Below are 17,930 nucleotides of genomic sequence, written 5' to 3'. Positions count from 1 at the left end.
AGAGATGGTTAGCAGCAACACACAGGCCGCATCCCAATTAGGGGGAAAACTAATGTAGCCCCCTTACAACAATGACCAAAACTTTCAATACACACCGTACACTCTAAGAAAAGATAAACACTGTAAATAGTGTAAACACAACAACTTTGTTAACACACACACACACAGGGATTTTAACTGTCCCCCTCATAATTTATCTGTTTTAACAAGGTACGGTCAGGCAGGCGGGAATGCTAATTGTACAGAGCAAAAGAAAAGAGCAAAAGTAGATTCACACGGAGAGGGAAAGGGCAGAAAGAAAAGCGCTCGTTTTCCTGGTGGAGACATGCCGAAACACCATGCTGTGTTTAATAGATACTCCGACAGTGAAAGGCACGGTGGAGCTGGCTGTGGGTCAATTAAGATCTTCTTTTAAATTTCTGTTACTTGAAAAGTTAGACTCCTAAAATCAGGCTAAATTCTGTCATTTGGACAAGCTCTGTGGGCTCAGTCCTCGGGGGAAACGAGTTGTGACTTACTGTGATATACGAGGCGGAAGCCGGCTGCCGTTGACTCTGGGTCTGAGTAGAACTCCAGCCACAGATTGTTGGACGTGCTGGTGAGGAACAGGTCCTGCATCAGCGTGCCCGTGTAGCTGCCAAGGAGTGCGGACGTGCCGTCCTTCCCATCGTAGACCTAATCAGAGCAAGAACGGACAAATGAAGACATCATTAGAATCCAAGTTCAGATGTTATCTGTATGGAAAACTTAATGTTGATGAAATGATAATCTGGAATCCATTTCCCATTGATGTAACACTTTGCAGCTGACAGGTTTGTGTCGAATTGAAAGTCAATAAAAATAACCTATTCTCGAGCTACAGAAAAATAGCATGTATATAATTTGTGTTAGTTGTGTTGGTTTGATTTCAGCAAATATGAGCAGCTATGCTAGCAATGTTTTCAAGGCTTTACGGATTTTTACGAAACTTAACCGTATTTCTTAATCTTTGTGTTGTGCTCTATCCAAAATTTTTTTTTTAAACCTACAATATGCATTTCCAACAACAGACCTGATCTTCCTTATTGATTGGTATTGTGAAAAGACAAGAAATGAAGAACTATGCTTTGGGATTTTCTTTTGGAATACAATGAAGGCAATGCCTCGTTTTATCCTCAGGGTGTTTTAGCTTAAAGAGTTGTCTTTCTGATGCTCACAAATTACAAACTACGGGAGACTTCCAGAAAACCCTATAATAGGGAACAATGTTTGTTAATTGAAGTATTAAACTAGACATCTGCATGCCAAAGGAAAACATTCCAGCTGTGAAGTGGAGTCTACATAGCATTTATTATCCATCTGTGGTGCTTACCAAAATCACTTTAATGCCTTTAAGCAAAGAATTAAATCCCTTCGTTCCCAAATGGATCCTGCAGCAGTCGCTGTTCACCTTTTCTTTGATTTTCAATAAACACATCAATGAAGTAATATCGCTGATGCTTCGCCACAAAATCCCATTGCTTGTATCCAATTTTCAAACATAACAAAAAAAAAAAGCCAATATCTTGCTCATATGCTTCAACTGTTTAAGAAAATAAAAGAAGTTACATTTTTTAGTAACCAGCGACCACTGGGGAGCCAGCTCAGGCAGGCAAGTCCAAGCAACATTTCATGCCCACTTTAATTCTTCTCTGTGGTTTATTCTAATTACTGCACGTCATTTATGGCTCTGTTTATCATCTTTTATGCATGCCTAACAATCTTTACATATGCTTGATATACTGAGGATTGATCAAACCCACAACTCAAGTGTGTCATCATAAAGAAAGCCTTTTGACGTCTCCATTGTAGGAGTTAAATGACTGAATGTCTGTCAGTGAAGAGAACAAGCTGCATTGCTTACCTTAAGAACGTCACCTTGTGCAAGCTGAAAGGTGCTAGCAGTGATGTTGATGCCTTTGCCTGTTTGGACCTGAATGCTGTACACGCATTCGTGGCTGTTATCGTAGTTCATTGGGTAGTTTGGGGACAAAAGAACTCCCTCATTGTTGGAGACTGTGGATCCACACTCAGCTGCAAAAACACAAAGCAAGACAATAGAATTAAATCAGATATATTTCAACTTGTACTGCAAAACCGCCCAACAAATAAAGTTGACACTGCATAATTGGTAAATTAGCCAGAAAAAAGAGATAAAAGGCAGAATTCATCTTCCTTGTGCGTCCATTTAATCACTCTATTGTCATAATAATCATTAACAACGGGTAATAATCACTGACAATTGCGGAATAGACAATTCAAAGATAATTATACATTGACCGTCTTCCTGAAGACAGTTAAAGCTCACTTTATACTCCTTAATATTCTGAAGTGTTCAGACAAAATAACAATTCTCTGCACTGTTTGAAGGAACCAACGACTCCCCCATTTGTTTGAAACATGAGCATGCCTACTGCAAAGGTCAAACATACCCTCAATTTGAAAAGATTAAATGCCCCTATATTTAAATGTAGAGATGTCTGGAGAAAAACTAAAGTGTTGACATCTATTTAGCTGACACTGAACAGCATCCAAAAGTCTCAACTCAACACACAGAAACAAGAAAGAAGAAGCAGCTGACCACGTACCCACACACCTTGGCAGAGGGGCGCTCCATATGCGGCGGCCACCTCCCAAGCACACAATCTCCTTGGCTCCCTGCAGACGATAGCCAGTGTTGCAGTAGAACGACAGCGAGTCGCCAATGCCAAACCTGGAGCCAATGTACCTGCCGAACCGTGGCGTTCCAGGATCCTGACAGGGCTCCAGATTGTACTCTGTAAACAAGATAACAAGAGATTGAAATCTGTTGCAGCAACTACTAATGTTGCTCTAAAAAAATATATTACTGAAAGTCTTCTGTTACTTAAACTGGATCTCAAGAAAGCTCTACAAATCAGACCTTTTTTTTCCCCCTTGTTCCTTTCAAAGTACAGTGCACATTCAGCCACAAAAAAGAAATATAGTGGCTCGTGAGGATTAAATGTCTTGCTCTAAGACTCTTCATCAAGTTGGGATACATGCCCAAAGCTTGAGATGTCTGGATGAAGGATGGCCTCTCTGAAAACTAGGCCACCCTCTGTGCAATCCTCTCACACATACGCTATTGATGGCCTTAGAAAACGAGAGGATGCCACTCAGGTTGTATGAGAACAGTAACATCTTAATGCCATCAGCATTTCTCTTACAGTCTATCTGGCAGCTTGCAGAACTATGCAGGCCTATTGATCTGAACCCTGCAAAACATTCCAGCATTCTGTGCTGTGAGATGTGGCCTCAGTGCATCAGCACACTTTCATCAAAGGTTCTTAAAGGTCGAAAAATTAATTCTGATCAGGAAAAATACAGATGCTAATTATAGCACCTGCAAGAACAAACACACAATCAGAAAACTGTCTCATGAATATTCAAAGTTACACAAGTTGTGCTTAATTTCAGCAAAACAGCATGCAAATATTAAACTAGAATGTTCATGAAGCAGACTGCCTCTCTCTTCTTCTTTGTTGTCATGTCTCCCCAACTATGCCACACTCCTTTGCTGTCACTTTCTCCGCCTTTGCTACTCATCCTGCTCACTTGGTATTACCATCTGTCTCACCTCCCTTTCTTTTCTTTCCATAAGGCTTCCATTTTCACTTCTGTTTAATTCTCATCTCCTCAGTTTCTGTACGGGGTCCCATTATTTCAGTACAGTGCAGTCTCCTCAGTTGTCTGGACTCAAGCCCACATGCTTTGATGAGCGTTCACATCATGACCAGGCACCCTCTACCTGCATGACATCTTTATGTGTTAATTATTCTCCTCTGACTGACACAAGCTTGAGGCACGGTCTCCATTCAGCCCACTGACCCACAAATCACCCTCTTGTGATGCTTTATGCACGCCTCAAAGATGTTTGATGCTTTTGATTTCTTACTGAAAGAAAAAATAAAAAAGTAATTTCTTCTTCTGACTGCCTGCCACTTCCATTCATGTTGGTATTCTACCTCTTCCAAACAACACGAGCAACTACATCTCGAGCAGCATCCCTGCTCCCCCCTCAATACAGCTGCCAATGCTTCCCCAGACGGACAGAATCCACACAAGGTCTTAATACCCGAGAAGGAGATGTTGAATCCCTGCAGAGATATGGAGAAGTCTGAAATGAAGCGTAGCTGGGCCTTGAAGTTCCCATACAGGCCGGCATTAACTGGCGCAGGCCTCTCTGAACCCGTGAGTCGAGCCAGGGGCTGCGCGAAGCTGCCGTTTTCTGTTATCAGAAGGTAGTCATGGTGATCCTCCAGGTGGAAGGAGTGAAAAGTGAATTGGACACCTTTAAAGGGGAAAAAAGAAGTCTAGATAAAGTGACATTTTTACTTGCACATGAGAATTATTCTGCAGTTAAATCATGCAAATTCACAACATTATGAGGTGAGAACATAAATCCATCTGTGGAAGCACAGATAGTCAGATGATTTGTTCTCACTACAAGCTATTCTCAGCAGTACATACATGTATTAAATTCTAGTTTCTATTCCATCATTGTTGCCTATGCTCAAAAACAACATTCTGATTCCGTCCGTCATGGCCAACTGGCTGCTTTTCAGCACAATGGGTGCTGCCACGTCCATGCCATCTGTTGAATCTGTTCCAGTATGACTCCATATTGTCCTCCACAATGTTAGCCTCACTTGATAAAGCGAGTCCCAAGTGACCCTAAAATTAAATGATTGATCATGCTCTCTAAATCCACAATTATATTACAGGGGCGTAATGGCGTATGATCAATTAATCAGGTGTCACCTCTGTGAGGAGACGTCACACTATTTTATAATGCAGTAGATACAAGGAGCGGTTAATGAAGCTGATTTTGTCTTCCGCTGTCCAACCAAAGATAACAAACCATGGAAATCAATGTCAAAAGATTTTCCATCCATCCATCCATTATCTATACCTGCTGATTCCAGTTTAGGGTCACATGGGTCTGCGGGAGCCGATCCCAGTTCTGTTAGGGAGAAACTAACTAGAACTATATGTTTCTTAAAGCAGAAAAGAGCACTAAAGGAACGCACTTGGAAAGGGTGGCTCCAATTACAAGCGGTGTGAATGAAACTGCAAATAAGATGAAAACCTTATCAAGTAAATATACATATAAATGTGACATATTCAAGAAAAAGCCAACAATAAGTTATTACCATTTTAAAAAATGTGGTTGCTATGAAGTTCAGTGACAGCAGTAATTAAAGAAGCAAAGAACTGACAGGAATGCTGATAAAAGATTTAATTGATTTAATAATCACCAAGAAATAAAACATAAAAAGGACAGCAGGATGGTGCAGTTAATTCAGAGCACTCGGTTGTTTGTGTGAATTATGTGAAGATGTAATAAATGATGTCTCCTAATAAGAGATACCAGAAAGTGGATGGCTGCAAAAGTCTTACGTTGCAAAAGAAGCAAATGAAGAAAAAGAAATGGATGGAAAACAATAATGATTAAAAACAAATGAAGCTGGCTTGTGATGCAAAAAGAGTTGCTAATTTTTGGGGATCGGATCAGACGTAATGTTAAAATACAGCACAGATTTCCAAGAGGCCGTGTGGAAAGGATAACAAGGAACACCGCAGTTAAGCAGTGCATGAGGATAATATAGCTAGTGCCCTAAAATGAGCTTAGTGTGCTTTTCAAATATGAATAACAAAGAGTGCCTTGAAGAACTGGTTACTGATCACACATATGAAACACACAGAGTGCTTTAATAATAGAATTAACTCATTAAAATGGAAAATAATTCGTAAAGAAAACTCAGATACAAGAATCCGCTGCACAGATGGACCCCTGAGTGGCAAATTAACTGATCATTTTCTTAGTAACAAAACAAAAATCCCAGCTTAAAAGAGAAATTAAAAAAGCTCCATACTCTACATCATTTGTCCAACTTAATAATGCACCATTTCTCTGCACGCACGTGACTGAAACTTTCTTTACAAGTTTTACAAGTAGATGCATAGAACCGGTAATAGATGAGACAAGAGCATTTTAGTAGGTGTGTTAATCATAAGGGAAACCAATCAGCGCATTCATAAACCTTTAAGTGACGAGAAAATGAACGAATTAGTGAAAGAGAAGAGCTTTGCATTGAACACTTTTCAGAGAAGGATTGCGACTTTGAATAAGGAATTACTGCTAGTATATGTATTGTGGGTGTAATACTGCTCCTGCGATTATTCTGGCCAATTGCCATGAAAAAAGTGCATTAGAGCAAAAAAAATAATAATAAAAAGAGCTCTCTTACCTTTTCCATGGCTGACTTCAACGGTCCAGGTGCAATTTAGAGAGTTTGGATAAAGCTCTGGGTAGCCAGGTGACAGAATTATCCCTCCAGGTCCCCTGATATCCCCGCCACATGATGCTGAATAAAGAAAAGAGGATACTAAACGACAGTGCTTTAAAAATAAATAAATAAATGAATAAAAACGGCAGATTAACCAATAAATCCCTCACCTGAAGACAAAGAAGCAATTTGGATGAATAATGCATTTGAGCAATGTCACATCTGCCCTACCATTTTTATGAGTACCTGTTATTCTGCCAACACAATGTTTTTATCCCTCTCCTTCTCGCCAAGCCAGCCCTACTGATTAACGTCATGTCTTAAAAGGAAAGACAGTCAGAAAACATGACAATCCATTTCATTTACTTGCAAGTTTAGAGAACTGGCAAGTCTTTACGTTTACTATCATTTCAAAGTCCTTTTGAAAACTTCTTTCAGTATACTTTTCGTACCGTTCGTGCTGCGTTCGTGATCCAGCTGCAGCCTCACCATGAACACTTGAATGGGTTAAAATAAGGAAACGCTGCAGAAAAAAGCAACTCGTGTCACCTCAGTTATACGACTCTCTTGAGTAGTTGACTGTTGGCTTAATTTACTGCCAAAAAGCTCCTTGTCTAATCAAAGGAATTTAATGAGATAAGCTTCTCCTTCATTGTCACTGATGGCCACGGAGAGATGAAAGCCAAATCTGCCTGAAGGTTAAATGGTGTAATTGGATATTGTTCAAACCTGTAAATGTTCTCCCTGAGTTTCGACTAAAAGGTCATTTCACATAAAGGCCGATGCTTGTTAAATACAGCATTTATGAAATTTGACAGGACTATGTTGTTTTTTTTTGCTTGCTTGTGCTTAAGTGTGAGCTTTCCCGGCCGTAGTTATTTCGAGGGTGGCATTGCTGACAAATGCACTGATGTTTTCCACAAAATAGCGAACATGGACAAATATTAGAAGTGGAACTCATGTGGATGTACATAATTTCAAAGTAATGACTGTCAACTGATGTTTTGGAGATTGGGAAGCCTCGGGCTCCCCAGCTGCACACACCCACACCCCCTCCCTTATCCTCTTCCCTGCACCCTTGGGCCTTCCAGCAAGCACAACACATCAAGGCTGGAATCCTTATCCACCAACAAAATTACATCAAATATTTTATTAATGAGCCAAAATTATATAAAGTCATTAAAAGTGGATGAGCATGCTTGGCGAACGATTACTTCAGAGGCTCCACAGGCTGAGAGCCAAGGCATTTGGCTTCACTCTGGCACACACCTCGGCAAGAAAAGCGCTCCAAGATATGAAAGGAATTTCCAGAAGAGCCATTTGAATGAAGTGGTGTGGCTTGTTACTGTATCATATGCATGACATCATTCCCCTGTCAGCTCTTGCCTGTATTGTGTTTGTCATTTTGTCTCAGAGGGGTGATCCATAGCAAAGGACGATGAGTTACGGTTTGTACTCTGCAAAACGAAAAAAAAAAAAAAAACTCCCACTGCTGTCCTTTAGTGTGTTTCTGAATAAAAACCAAACCTGTGCAAACAGAGCCCAGAGAATAAGAGACGGTGCAAGATATGCATGTTTCATTCTTTGAAGTGGAGGACAATCTGTCCACACTATTACATGATTCATGACACCCATGAGTTGTGCACACAAGCTTTGTGTATTTGATGAAGAACAAGGACAAGTGTCTATTTGCTCAGTCAAACCTGCTCCGCACCCATTCACCATCCCACAAGTGTTTGTAGCTGAAAGGTCAACAATACTCTGTATGTGTATATGTATGTATATGTGCAGCCATGCATAAGGCTCCTTATGATCATTTTTATACCTTGCCAAGATCCTAATCTCCAGTTTTATACAGCCTCAATGAGAAAAGGCTGGGATCATATTTAAAATGCTTAACGAGAATAAAAGCTGATATTCGTATCTGACTTTTATTTCTTTGCAGTTTATTTTTTATCGCCAATTTCATTTCATTTCTTTATATCTAATGTTATTATATATAATTAAATTGGTTTAATTTGTATTTTTGTTTATGAACATCCATTTTTGTATACAAGGCCTTCAATATGTTCCAAAAAAGGTTGGGTGGTACAGACTAACTTTTCCTACAACGCTTGAAAGCTATTCTGGCATTCAGGATCCCAAACAGCAGTCCTTGTCTCATTTTTCCAGTAAACAAGCCTAAAGGTGTTTCTAAATTATCCTTGTAATGTCTGTTGGGGACAGGTAAGGACCGCAGACGGGTCAGTCCGGTCCCTGTACCTTCTCCTTGTTCAGCTATGTCTTTTTCATGGGAACAAAATGTGGTTTTATTGTTGAAAAATGCATGGACATCTCTTGAAAAGATGTTTACTTGAAGGCAGCACATGTTGCTTTAAAAATTTCAGTGTGCTTTTTCTGCATAAATGTTGCAGTCAAAGTGAAAATGACCTGCAAACCCACTCTGTCAGAAACCTTGACTTTTGAATTGCTGGTGAAAATGTCGGCCTGAAGTATCCATTTCTTAAAAAAAAATCTGGAATACTGATTAAGCTGAAAACAATGCACATTTCCATTTTGTGATGGTCCGTCTTTCTGCACATGTTTTCCAAACCTTTCTTTAGAGCAACATCATTTTTTAAAATGTCACTGTTTTCTCACATACTTGTCCAGAAAGTAAAGACTCAACCTTTCATGAAAAGTGCTTTTATACCAAATCATTATTTCAAGAATCTTTTGGCATTGCCTGTTTGGACTAAAATCTTTTTTTTTTTTTTACTTTCCCTTTTGCTTCCTTGCCAGGACTTTAATGACCCTTAAAGCCCAACAAGTGTAAAATGTAAAAGAAAAAAACAAGTATATTAACAAACGGATTTGACAAGCTAAAGTATCAAATATATTGGGTTAACAAAAAAAAGTCAAAGCTAATTTTATGTTTTCCTTTGCATGTATTTGTGTATCTCATTGTTTTTTTCAGAGATGAAACGTATCCTGTGTTGGACAGTAGCTGTTCATGTGTACGTACCGTCACAAGTGGGCAGCGGGTGGCTCCAAAAGTGGTTCTTCTCACAAACTAATGGCTCCTCGTGGCTCAGTCTATATCCTGGGCTACATTGGAAGGACACCGTGGAGCCGATGGACAGGTCGTGGTTTAGTCGTCGGCCATTCACGGGGATACCAGGATCCATACAGGAGTACGTGTCCAGCGTGACCACTGAGGATTTAGAAGCAAACATCAATATTTCAAGCCTTTGCTTGATGGTTACCATTTTATTTTTCGTCACAAGGACTCTTAAAAACATTTTTGAAAACGCAACCTTGATGTTATGTCTTGTTTTGTGTTCATATATGAAAGTTTTGCTGTGATTTATCATCAGAATGACAAAGGCACTTATTTTTATTATGTTCAGTGAGCAGGTAACCACGCATTTAATAGAGCGTTAGTGACTGTTACACAGCCTCCATGAGTCATGAAGGCTTCATGAAAAACTATTTTATGTCACTGAAATGTCTATGTGTATTCATTATAAGTACTGAGAGAATGTCTGATAGTTCCACCCTGTCACAAAAGTATAATATACAGTAACAAGCAAAAGTTCCCATTGACCCACTGACTTTTATCTTTACTTTCAACTTTTTAAAAAGGATTCTCACTCATGGAGTTTCTTACTAAAGACGCTTCAAAAGATTGCAAAAGTCATGTTGTAACTTAAAACACGTAACAGTTTTCTCTGATTACTTCAGCAGAGCTGCTGGTTTTTCTTGTTTTTGAAAAAGGACTGTTTTGATGCTCATGCTAAGCTTTTGTGGTTAAATCAGCTAATCCCCCACTGATCAAATCAAAGGCGGATTTCACTTAGCTTTCAGTGGAGGATCACAAGAAGGTTTTTTTTTTCCACTGAGAGGGGAAAGTAAGGGTTATGATCTTGTAGAAACTGAACAAAAATACCACCACCCGCTCACTTTAAGTGGTGGCCCACCACTTTTGAGAATAAAAAAAAAAAAAGGAACAAGAAACATACATGACTGGTTTTTGCACAAATTGAATTGGTTTCTTTTTAAGCTGGAGAGAGATGACCCATTTCTCCCTGTGATTTCCAAGGCTGCCGTTTGGATACCGTCCAAGTAGGACTGCTTTTGATGCACTAAAAATATGCTGATTTCATGTGATGAATGGCGAAAGTTGTGTAAGCAGCTGTCAGGCCATCAGTGGCTAGACTGTTGCAAACATGCTTTTAAAGGACTTTTATATTTAGCTCGTACTTTTTTGAGTTTGCAGGAAACTTAATTTTGCAGAAAGCATTAACGTTATCGAAATACCAGGGAAAAAGCTTTTTCCGTCTGTCTGTATGTCTGTGAGTCTGAACTGCCACTTTGACTACAGTCAGTCCAAATCCGATTTTAAGCTCATCTGATCAGAATCCGATCTTCCCTTAACGATACCATATATTGCAGGTGATCAGATCTGATCTGTGCCTCCTTGCTGATAGTTTATAAGCCACATAGTTGCCATGGTAGCCTACATGAATAGCACAGATCTAAACGAGGCAAAAGGGAAGGTAGAGACAGTGCTACTGTCACAAATGGTTTGTGCCCTGGCTCTAGTGCAGCGCGTGGTGTTTTCAAGGGACTGACCCTTTTCTGGGGACATCAACATATCAACAAATAGGATCCTGTTCATTATATTTATCATCAGAGACTGTAGCCAGCAGGGTGTCTTTTAAAGCTGTAATCAAACACCATCACTCACTCTGCAGGTGAAGAGAAAAAAAACAAAGGATGATCTGAAAATGACTTTGCCCTAATCTAAAATATTTTATCCCTTAGGGAAGGACAATTCTGCTGCACAGCTCACAGATTACACTTATAGTCACTTTTAGTGACTAAAAGGGAATAAAGTAACACAGTTAAAATACTATATGCAGTAGTGCAGATGCTGTCATGAATAATAGCAAGTACAAGAGCCACAGATGACCGATTACTCCTGTGTATTAACAGGAAACTACTTGTAAGCCTATGTAGAAAACCTACACCACGAGTACTTGATATTTTTAGTAGGAAACTCTAAATTTTGCCCTAATGTGTCCAGGAAGTGGAGCATTCATTGATCACTGCTGGTCCCGGCCTCCAGGGTAGAAGAATTTGGTGGAAGATAATGAGCTCCATTCATTCTTAAACCAGCGGGGTCCTGCATGTACGCAAGTTACTCTGCATTGTGTGCTTGATGTTTATACCTAGAAATCACTTGATTCTATTCAGTGGTACTTTTTGCAACAGGAAAGATTTGATTTACCTTCACATTGAGGGGCCGATACCGTGTTACTGTGTCTCAGATTATTCACCGCATATTTTAACCGTTTTGGTCAGGGCAACTTTGCAAATAAAGCATGCCAGGCTTCCCTAAGGTATTCCAGCAATTAGATATATCCTGCACGGCAATGGAAGAAGCTAATATCATCTTACAGTTATTGTTTTTCAATAGGCTCATCAACAAAAGAGAAATGCATTTGAAAGAGAAACATAATAAGACAAGGGCACTTGCGGCCTGCTTTCAGTCAATAATACAGACATAATAATAAACTCTGTCTTATGAATCAAATCAGGGCGACGAGGTTAATGGTGCAAGTGCAAAACAATTGTGAAAACAAATCCCTCTGCTGAAAATGTTTAAATATTATATTTTTCTAGGTCTACCACTCCAAGTATCATATTGTAAGAGTAAAGAAGCTGACGTTACAAACCCGCTTGTAATTAGACACCTTTGAGAGCTTAAGGTTTCTGTAATGTACACATTTTCGAAGGCAGTGTGTGCACTTGAAGTCAAACTCATCCTATTAACTTAAATCTTTACCCTGGAGGCTCTGCTGCACCTGACAAGAGGCAGCAAAGTACAAGAGTACATTAAAATAGTAAAGATTTGTGATCATCTGGAATCACAGGTCAATAATCAGGTTTGACCTGGGTGAACCAAGTTAAAAGAAATCCAAGACATTTACCCATTCTTCATTTTTTTTTTTTTAGCTTTGTCTATGATTATAGATTATGGAACAAATCTTGGGTTTTTCTCGCTCAGACTGCCTGAGGCTTGCAGGATAATTTGTATTGACTGCTACAGAGCTTCTATTAGAGGAGCGCTCCGGTAACAGGACAATGTTCAGCTTGCATTCTCAATAGAGAAGGGACATTAATATTATTTCATTCTGCTTAGGTATGAAGTAATAGTTTCTGAAACTAAACCACCTAGAGCGAAAGAAAACTGGAACTGCTTCGATTTAGTGGCCATACATGCAAAAAAAAATTTTTTTAAATATATATATATACAGATAGATAGATCAGGCCACTTTATTAGGTACACCTACACCAACTGCTCGTTAACGCAAATTTGTAATCAGCCAATCACATGGCAGCAACTCAATGCATTTAGGCATGTAGACGTGGTCAAGATGATCTGCTGCAGTTCAAACCGGCATCCGAATGGGGAATAAAGGTGATTTGAGTGAGTTTGAACGTAGCATGGTTGTTGGTGCCAGACGGGCTGGTCTGAGTATTTCAGAAACTGCTGATCTACTGGGATTTGCAGTTCTGTGGGCGCAAATGCCTTTTTGGTGCCAGAGGTCAGAGGAGAATGGCCAGACTGGTTCGAGCTGAAAGAAAGGCAACAGTAACTCAAATAACCACTTTGAACTACTCTGAACGCACAACGTGTCGAACCTTGAGGCGGCTGGGCTACAGCAGCAGAAGACCACACCAGGTCACTCCTGTCAGCTAAGATCAGGAAACTGAGGCTACAATTTGTACAGGCTCACCAAAACTGGACAACAGAAGATTTGAAAAACGTTGCCTGGTCTGATGAGTCTTGATTTCTGCTGAAATATTCGGATGGTAGGGTCAGAATTAGGGGTCAACAACATGAAAGCTGGATCCATCCTGCCTTGTATCAGCGGTTCAGGCTGGTTGTGGTGGTGTAATGGTGTGGGGGATATTTTCCTGGCACACTTTGGGCCCATTAGTACCAGCTGAGTGTTGTGTCAACGCCACAGCCTTCCTGAGTGTTTTTGCTGACCATGTCCATCCCTTTATGACCACAGTTTACCATCTTCTGATGGATACTTCCAGCAGGATAACGGGCCATCTCATAAAGTGTGAATCATCTCAGACTGTTTTTTTTAACATAACAATGAGTTCACTACTCAAACAGCCTCCACAGTCAACAGATCTCAGTCCAATAGAGCCGTGATTCCCAACCCCCGGTCCCCGGACCGGTACCGGTCCGTAGAGCCGTTACTACCGGGCCGTGGAATGGCTTGTGTTCCGATCATAATTAGGGCTGCAATGATTCGCCGACGTTGTCGACAAAAAAGCGATAATCAAAATTGTCACCAGACGTTTTTTTCCCAATGGAGTGAGGCATCCCACTTCACTTCACCTCATACAATCTCTGCCGAGAGCAGCGCTGCACGACAGGGTCTCAGCAGCTTTTCTTTTTTTTGCGTGTCAGCGCAGTTGCGGGTAACAAAACTTGGCACTGGGGGTTCTAGGATTTTTCTGAAACAGGGGCCATTATGGGGCCAAATGTAACCTTCACGGGCCAACAGTATTAAGCTCCTTTCACATAGAGGGCGCAAAGCGGGACCGCCGCCGGCTTTCCCATTCATTGTGTATGTGCTGCCGCAGCGCAAGAGTGGACCGCTCTGCTGGCGAGCTTGGCGGCGCGCGAGAGGCCACCTGCCACGGGCGTTTCACCTGCCTGCGTCTGAATTGAACATTTTTTAATTTCATCGCGCTGTGAGGGCATCTCGGTGCGACCAATAGGAGAGAAGGTGGTTGTCATCCTGCTGAGGACCCACTCCCCAACAGGCTGTCAAACTGCTCCCTGTTCAATCTGAAGTAGACCTGGTCATCATGGAGCTGTAGCTCCAACGAGCCTGGATTCCCCCAAATCTTCTCAAGTCTTCTCATGAGGATTTCATGGACCCTCCTTGCTGCTGCTGCTCGTCTCCTCCTCAGAAGAACTAAAGCCAGCATCCCCCCTGAAATAAAAACGGTCCAAATCATCCCCCCCCCTGAAATAAAAACGGTCCAAATCATCCCCCCCCCTGAAATAAAAACGGTCCAAATCATCCCCCCCCCTGAAATAAAAACGGTCCAAATCATCCCCCCCCTGAAATAAAAACGGTCCAAATCATCCCCCCCTGAAATAAAAACGGTCAGAATCATCCCCCCCCCCGAAATAAAAACGGTCCAAATCATCCCCCCTGAAATAAAAACGGTCCAAATCATCCCCCCCCTGAAATAAAAACGGTCCAAATCATCCCCCCCTGAAATAAAAACGGTCAGAATCATCCCCCCCCCCGAAATAAAAACGGTCCAAATCATCCCCCCTGAAATAAAAACGGTCCAAATCATCCCCCCCCTGAAATAAAAACGGTCCAAATCATCCCCCCCTGAAATAAAAACGGTCAGAATCATCCCCCCCCCCCGAAATAAAAACGGTCCAAATCATCCCCCCTGAAATAAAAACGGTCCAAATCATCCCCCCCCTGAAATAAAAACGGTCCAAATCATCCCCCCCTGAAATAAAAACGGTCAGAATCATCCCCCCCCTGAAATAAAAACGGTCCAAATCATCCCCCCTGAAATAAAAACGGTCAGAATCATCCCCCCCCTGAAATGAAAACGGTCCAAATCATCCCCCCCCCCCCGAAATAAAAATGGTCAGAATCATCCCCCGTGAAATAAAAAAAGTCCAAATCATCCCCCCCTGTAAAACTGCCATCCCTCCTTTCCATCCCTTATGTCATTTCATCAATGAATGTGGTTTTACTGCTATTTCAACATTTAGAGTCATCACCAGAAAAATAACACCAGAAAAATAACTCATTTGACAATTTTCACCTGTTTCAAGTCAATTTTCACTTGAAATAAGTAGGAAAATCTGCCAGTGGAACAAGATTTATCTTCTCATTACAAGCAAAAAAATCTCAGATTTTTCTACTTATTTCAAGTGAAAATCTTTGAAAAAAAAATTGTTGTTTTTTATTTACTTTTTGTATGAACAGCAGCAAAGTTGAATAAAATATCTATTTTTCATTGAAGTACCCATCTTTCTCGTGTTTATTATCATTTGACACATAATTAAAGCAACCTCATACTAAATTTAAGAAAACAATTTTTGCATTTTTTTGTCATATAATTTCATCCAAAACTTGTATAAATCGAAATGTGTTTCTTTGAGTGGCAGCCCTGTCATGGCTTGGCGGACAATAAGTTCTGGTACCCGACCGGACTGAACAGCGCCATGCACAGGTGCTATGCAGGTTAGGTACAGTCAGCTGCAGAGATGAGCGGACCTCAGCAAACCTCCATGAGCCGTTTCTTTACTGGTTGTTCGAGTAAAAGAAATGGTGATGAACAAGTAGAAAATCCTACCAAAAAGAAAAGCAAAAGCTTTAATCGCAAGTACGACATTATGTATATAAAATACGGATTGTTGCAACGGGCGATTTGGAGGCGCCAAACCCACTATGTATTTTATGTGGAGAAATGCTCGCCAACGAAGCAATGAAGCCATCCAAGCTTCAAAGATACTTAAATACAAAACATCCTTCTCTCAAAGACAACCAGTGGATTTTTTTGAAAGGAAAAAACGTGAGTTACATTTGCAGAAGCAAGTTTTAAAGGCCACAACATCAGCTAACATCGCTGATGATAGCCTGCATTTTAAAATGCATAGTTTTTTTCTAAAATGTTTATTAAAATTGACGAATTGTCAACCGGTCCCTGAGCTTTTTGTTTATACTTCTGCTGGTCCTTGGCTCAAAAAAGGTTGGGAACCCCTGCAATAGAGCACCTTTGGGATGTGGTGGAACAGGAGATTCACATCATGGATGTGCAGCCGACAAATCTGCAGCAACTGTGTGATGCTATCATGTCAATATGGACCAAACTCTCTGAGGAATGTTTCCAGTACTTTGTTGAATCTATGCCACGAGGGATTGAGGCAGTTCTGAAGGCAAAAGGGGGTCCAACCCAGTACTAGCTAGGTGTACCTAATAAAGTGGCTGGTAAGTATATATATATATATATATATATATATATATATATATATATGTATATGTGTGTGTGTGTGTGTGTGTGTGTGTGTGTGTGTGTGTGTGTGTGTGTGTGTGTATAACTGTATAAATCAGACATAAACTTGAGTGACTGACTTCTGCACAGCCAGCTGCCTTCATAATGAAGCAGTATAGAAACAATGCATTCATAATCCGTGTCGTCCCTGATGAGACAAATCCAGGTTTTGTTTTGTTTTTTTGTGTTTTTTTTTTTTAAAAGCTACTGAGATTATTAATTACAGTTGACCTCGTCAAAAAGTTAATTAGACAAAATAAATAATAATAATCTTAATTAGGTGCTGTTCCCAAATCTCTCACACAAAAATAGCTCCCAACTAATATCAGTGATAAGCATTTGTGAAAAGTAAAGACTTCACACCACTCAACAGATAATGAGTCAATAAGAGCCATGTTTGGCCTTGGTGCGCTGCTGCCTTTCTTAAGAAAGAAAAAAGTAAGAAAGCAGTGTTTCAAATGAGGATTACTGTTTGATTATCATCCTCATACAAAATGTGAATTAAATCACTTTCACCCTCAGAATCAAGGCAGTTTAAAGCCGGTTTTCTGACCCCAGTGTCACGTAACACGGTTTTGTTTTAACTTGTTTTTTAAAAAGAAACCAGTTATTTTTTCTTTGAACGTTTGACCCGGCATTACATGCTTAATTTAATCCAGATAAAAGCAAATGCATCTATATCCTTTAAAAAAACATCCCAGAAATTAATCAAGTTATGTGTAAGAATAATTTTGTGCAAGTTCAATATCAATGTATGACATAAAATGTACATGTAAATCATTTAACTGTGAACACTGGCAGCAGGAGCCTCGCCTCACCTTCATAGAAGATCTTGAAGCCACTATTTGATCGACTGTTGTCAGTGGTGAAAAGCAGGTATATGAAGTTACTGCTACTAAACAGGAACTGAGGGACCTGGGTACCGTTAAATGAGCCAATCAGTGGAGAGAGCAGGTTGGGCCCATCGTGCACTTCCAGAAAGTCATAACTGAGCTCCGTTTGAAACCTGAGGAGTAAAAGGAGGAGAGAGATGACGTGCAGAATCAGAAAAATTATCTCTATTCAGCCTTTTTGAGTCAGTGACAAAGCCCTGGTCTAACCATCAAACAAACTGTCACCAGGACAGAAGGTCAACATAACAAATCCTTCATACTGAAAAAGAAAATATGTGCTGCATTATGTTATTTATAAGGAAAATGTTCAACAACATACAACAACAAATGTCAATTTAGAAAATGGTGTTGTTCTGCCATTGAAAACTATTTGGAAAAGTGTTGTGAACTATTTTTCTGTTCTTTGCAAAGGTGCGGGTAAACAGGATTGTAAAATAAATATTTTACATCAAGGTTCTCATTTTTCTATGTATTGTAGTTATATCTATGTCTATGCACTTGTAAATTGTGTATGTGTATTTGAAGGAAGTAACCATGTAAGCTGCATTTGTACATTTAGAGAAGAATTAATCAGGAAAAAAGCCAATGCATGAATGCCTTT

The 17,930-nt window shown here is 40.2% G+C and overlaps 1 protein-coding gene across 1 annotated transcript in view; it reads right to left on the bottom strand.

Moving 5' to 3' along the window:
• Positions 1-17,930, bottom strand: part of LOC133426445 (CUB and sushi domain-containing protein 3-like) — a 289,442-nt gene that overhangs the window by 158,364 nt on the left and 113,148 nt on the right. Inside the window, exons 17-23 of the mRNA XM_061716381.1 lie at positions 17,255-17,442; positions 9,334-9,522; positions 6,291-6,407; positions 4,115-4,330; positions 2,607-2,795; positions 1,883-2,052; positions 519-675 (exon numbers count right to left, since the gene is read on the bottom strand). Of these exons, the coding sequence (XP_061572365.1) occupies positions 519-675; positions 1,883-2,052; positions 2,607-2,795; positions 4,115-4,330; positions 6,291-6,407; positions 9,334-9,522; positions 17,255-17,442 (1,226 nt within the window). The remainder of the gene's footprint in view (positions 1-518; positions 676-1,882; positions 2,053-2,606; positions 2,796-4,114; positions 4,331-6,290; positions 6,408-9,333; positions 9,523-17,254; positions 17,443-17,930) is intronic.

Source organism: Cololabis saira, chromosome 3 (genome assembly GCF_033807715.1).
Source record: "Cololabis saira isolate AMF1-May2022 chromosome 3, fColSai1.1, whole genome shotgun sequence".
Classification (NCBI taxonomy): Eukaryota; Metazoa; Chordata; class Actinopteri; order Beloniformes; family Belonidae; genus Cololabis; species Cololabis saira.
Note: the sequence above shows the minus strand (reverse complement) of the source record. Positions and strands in the feature narration are given on the sequence as shown.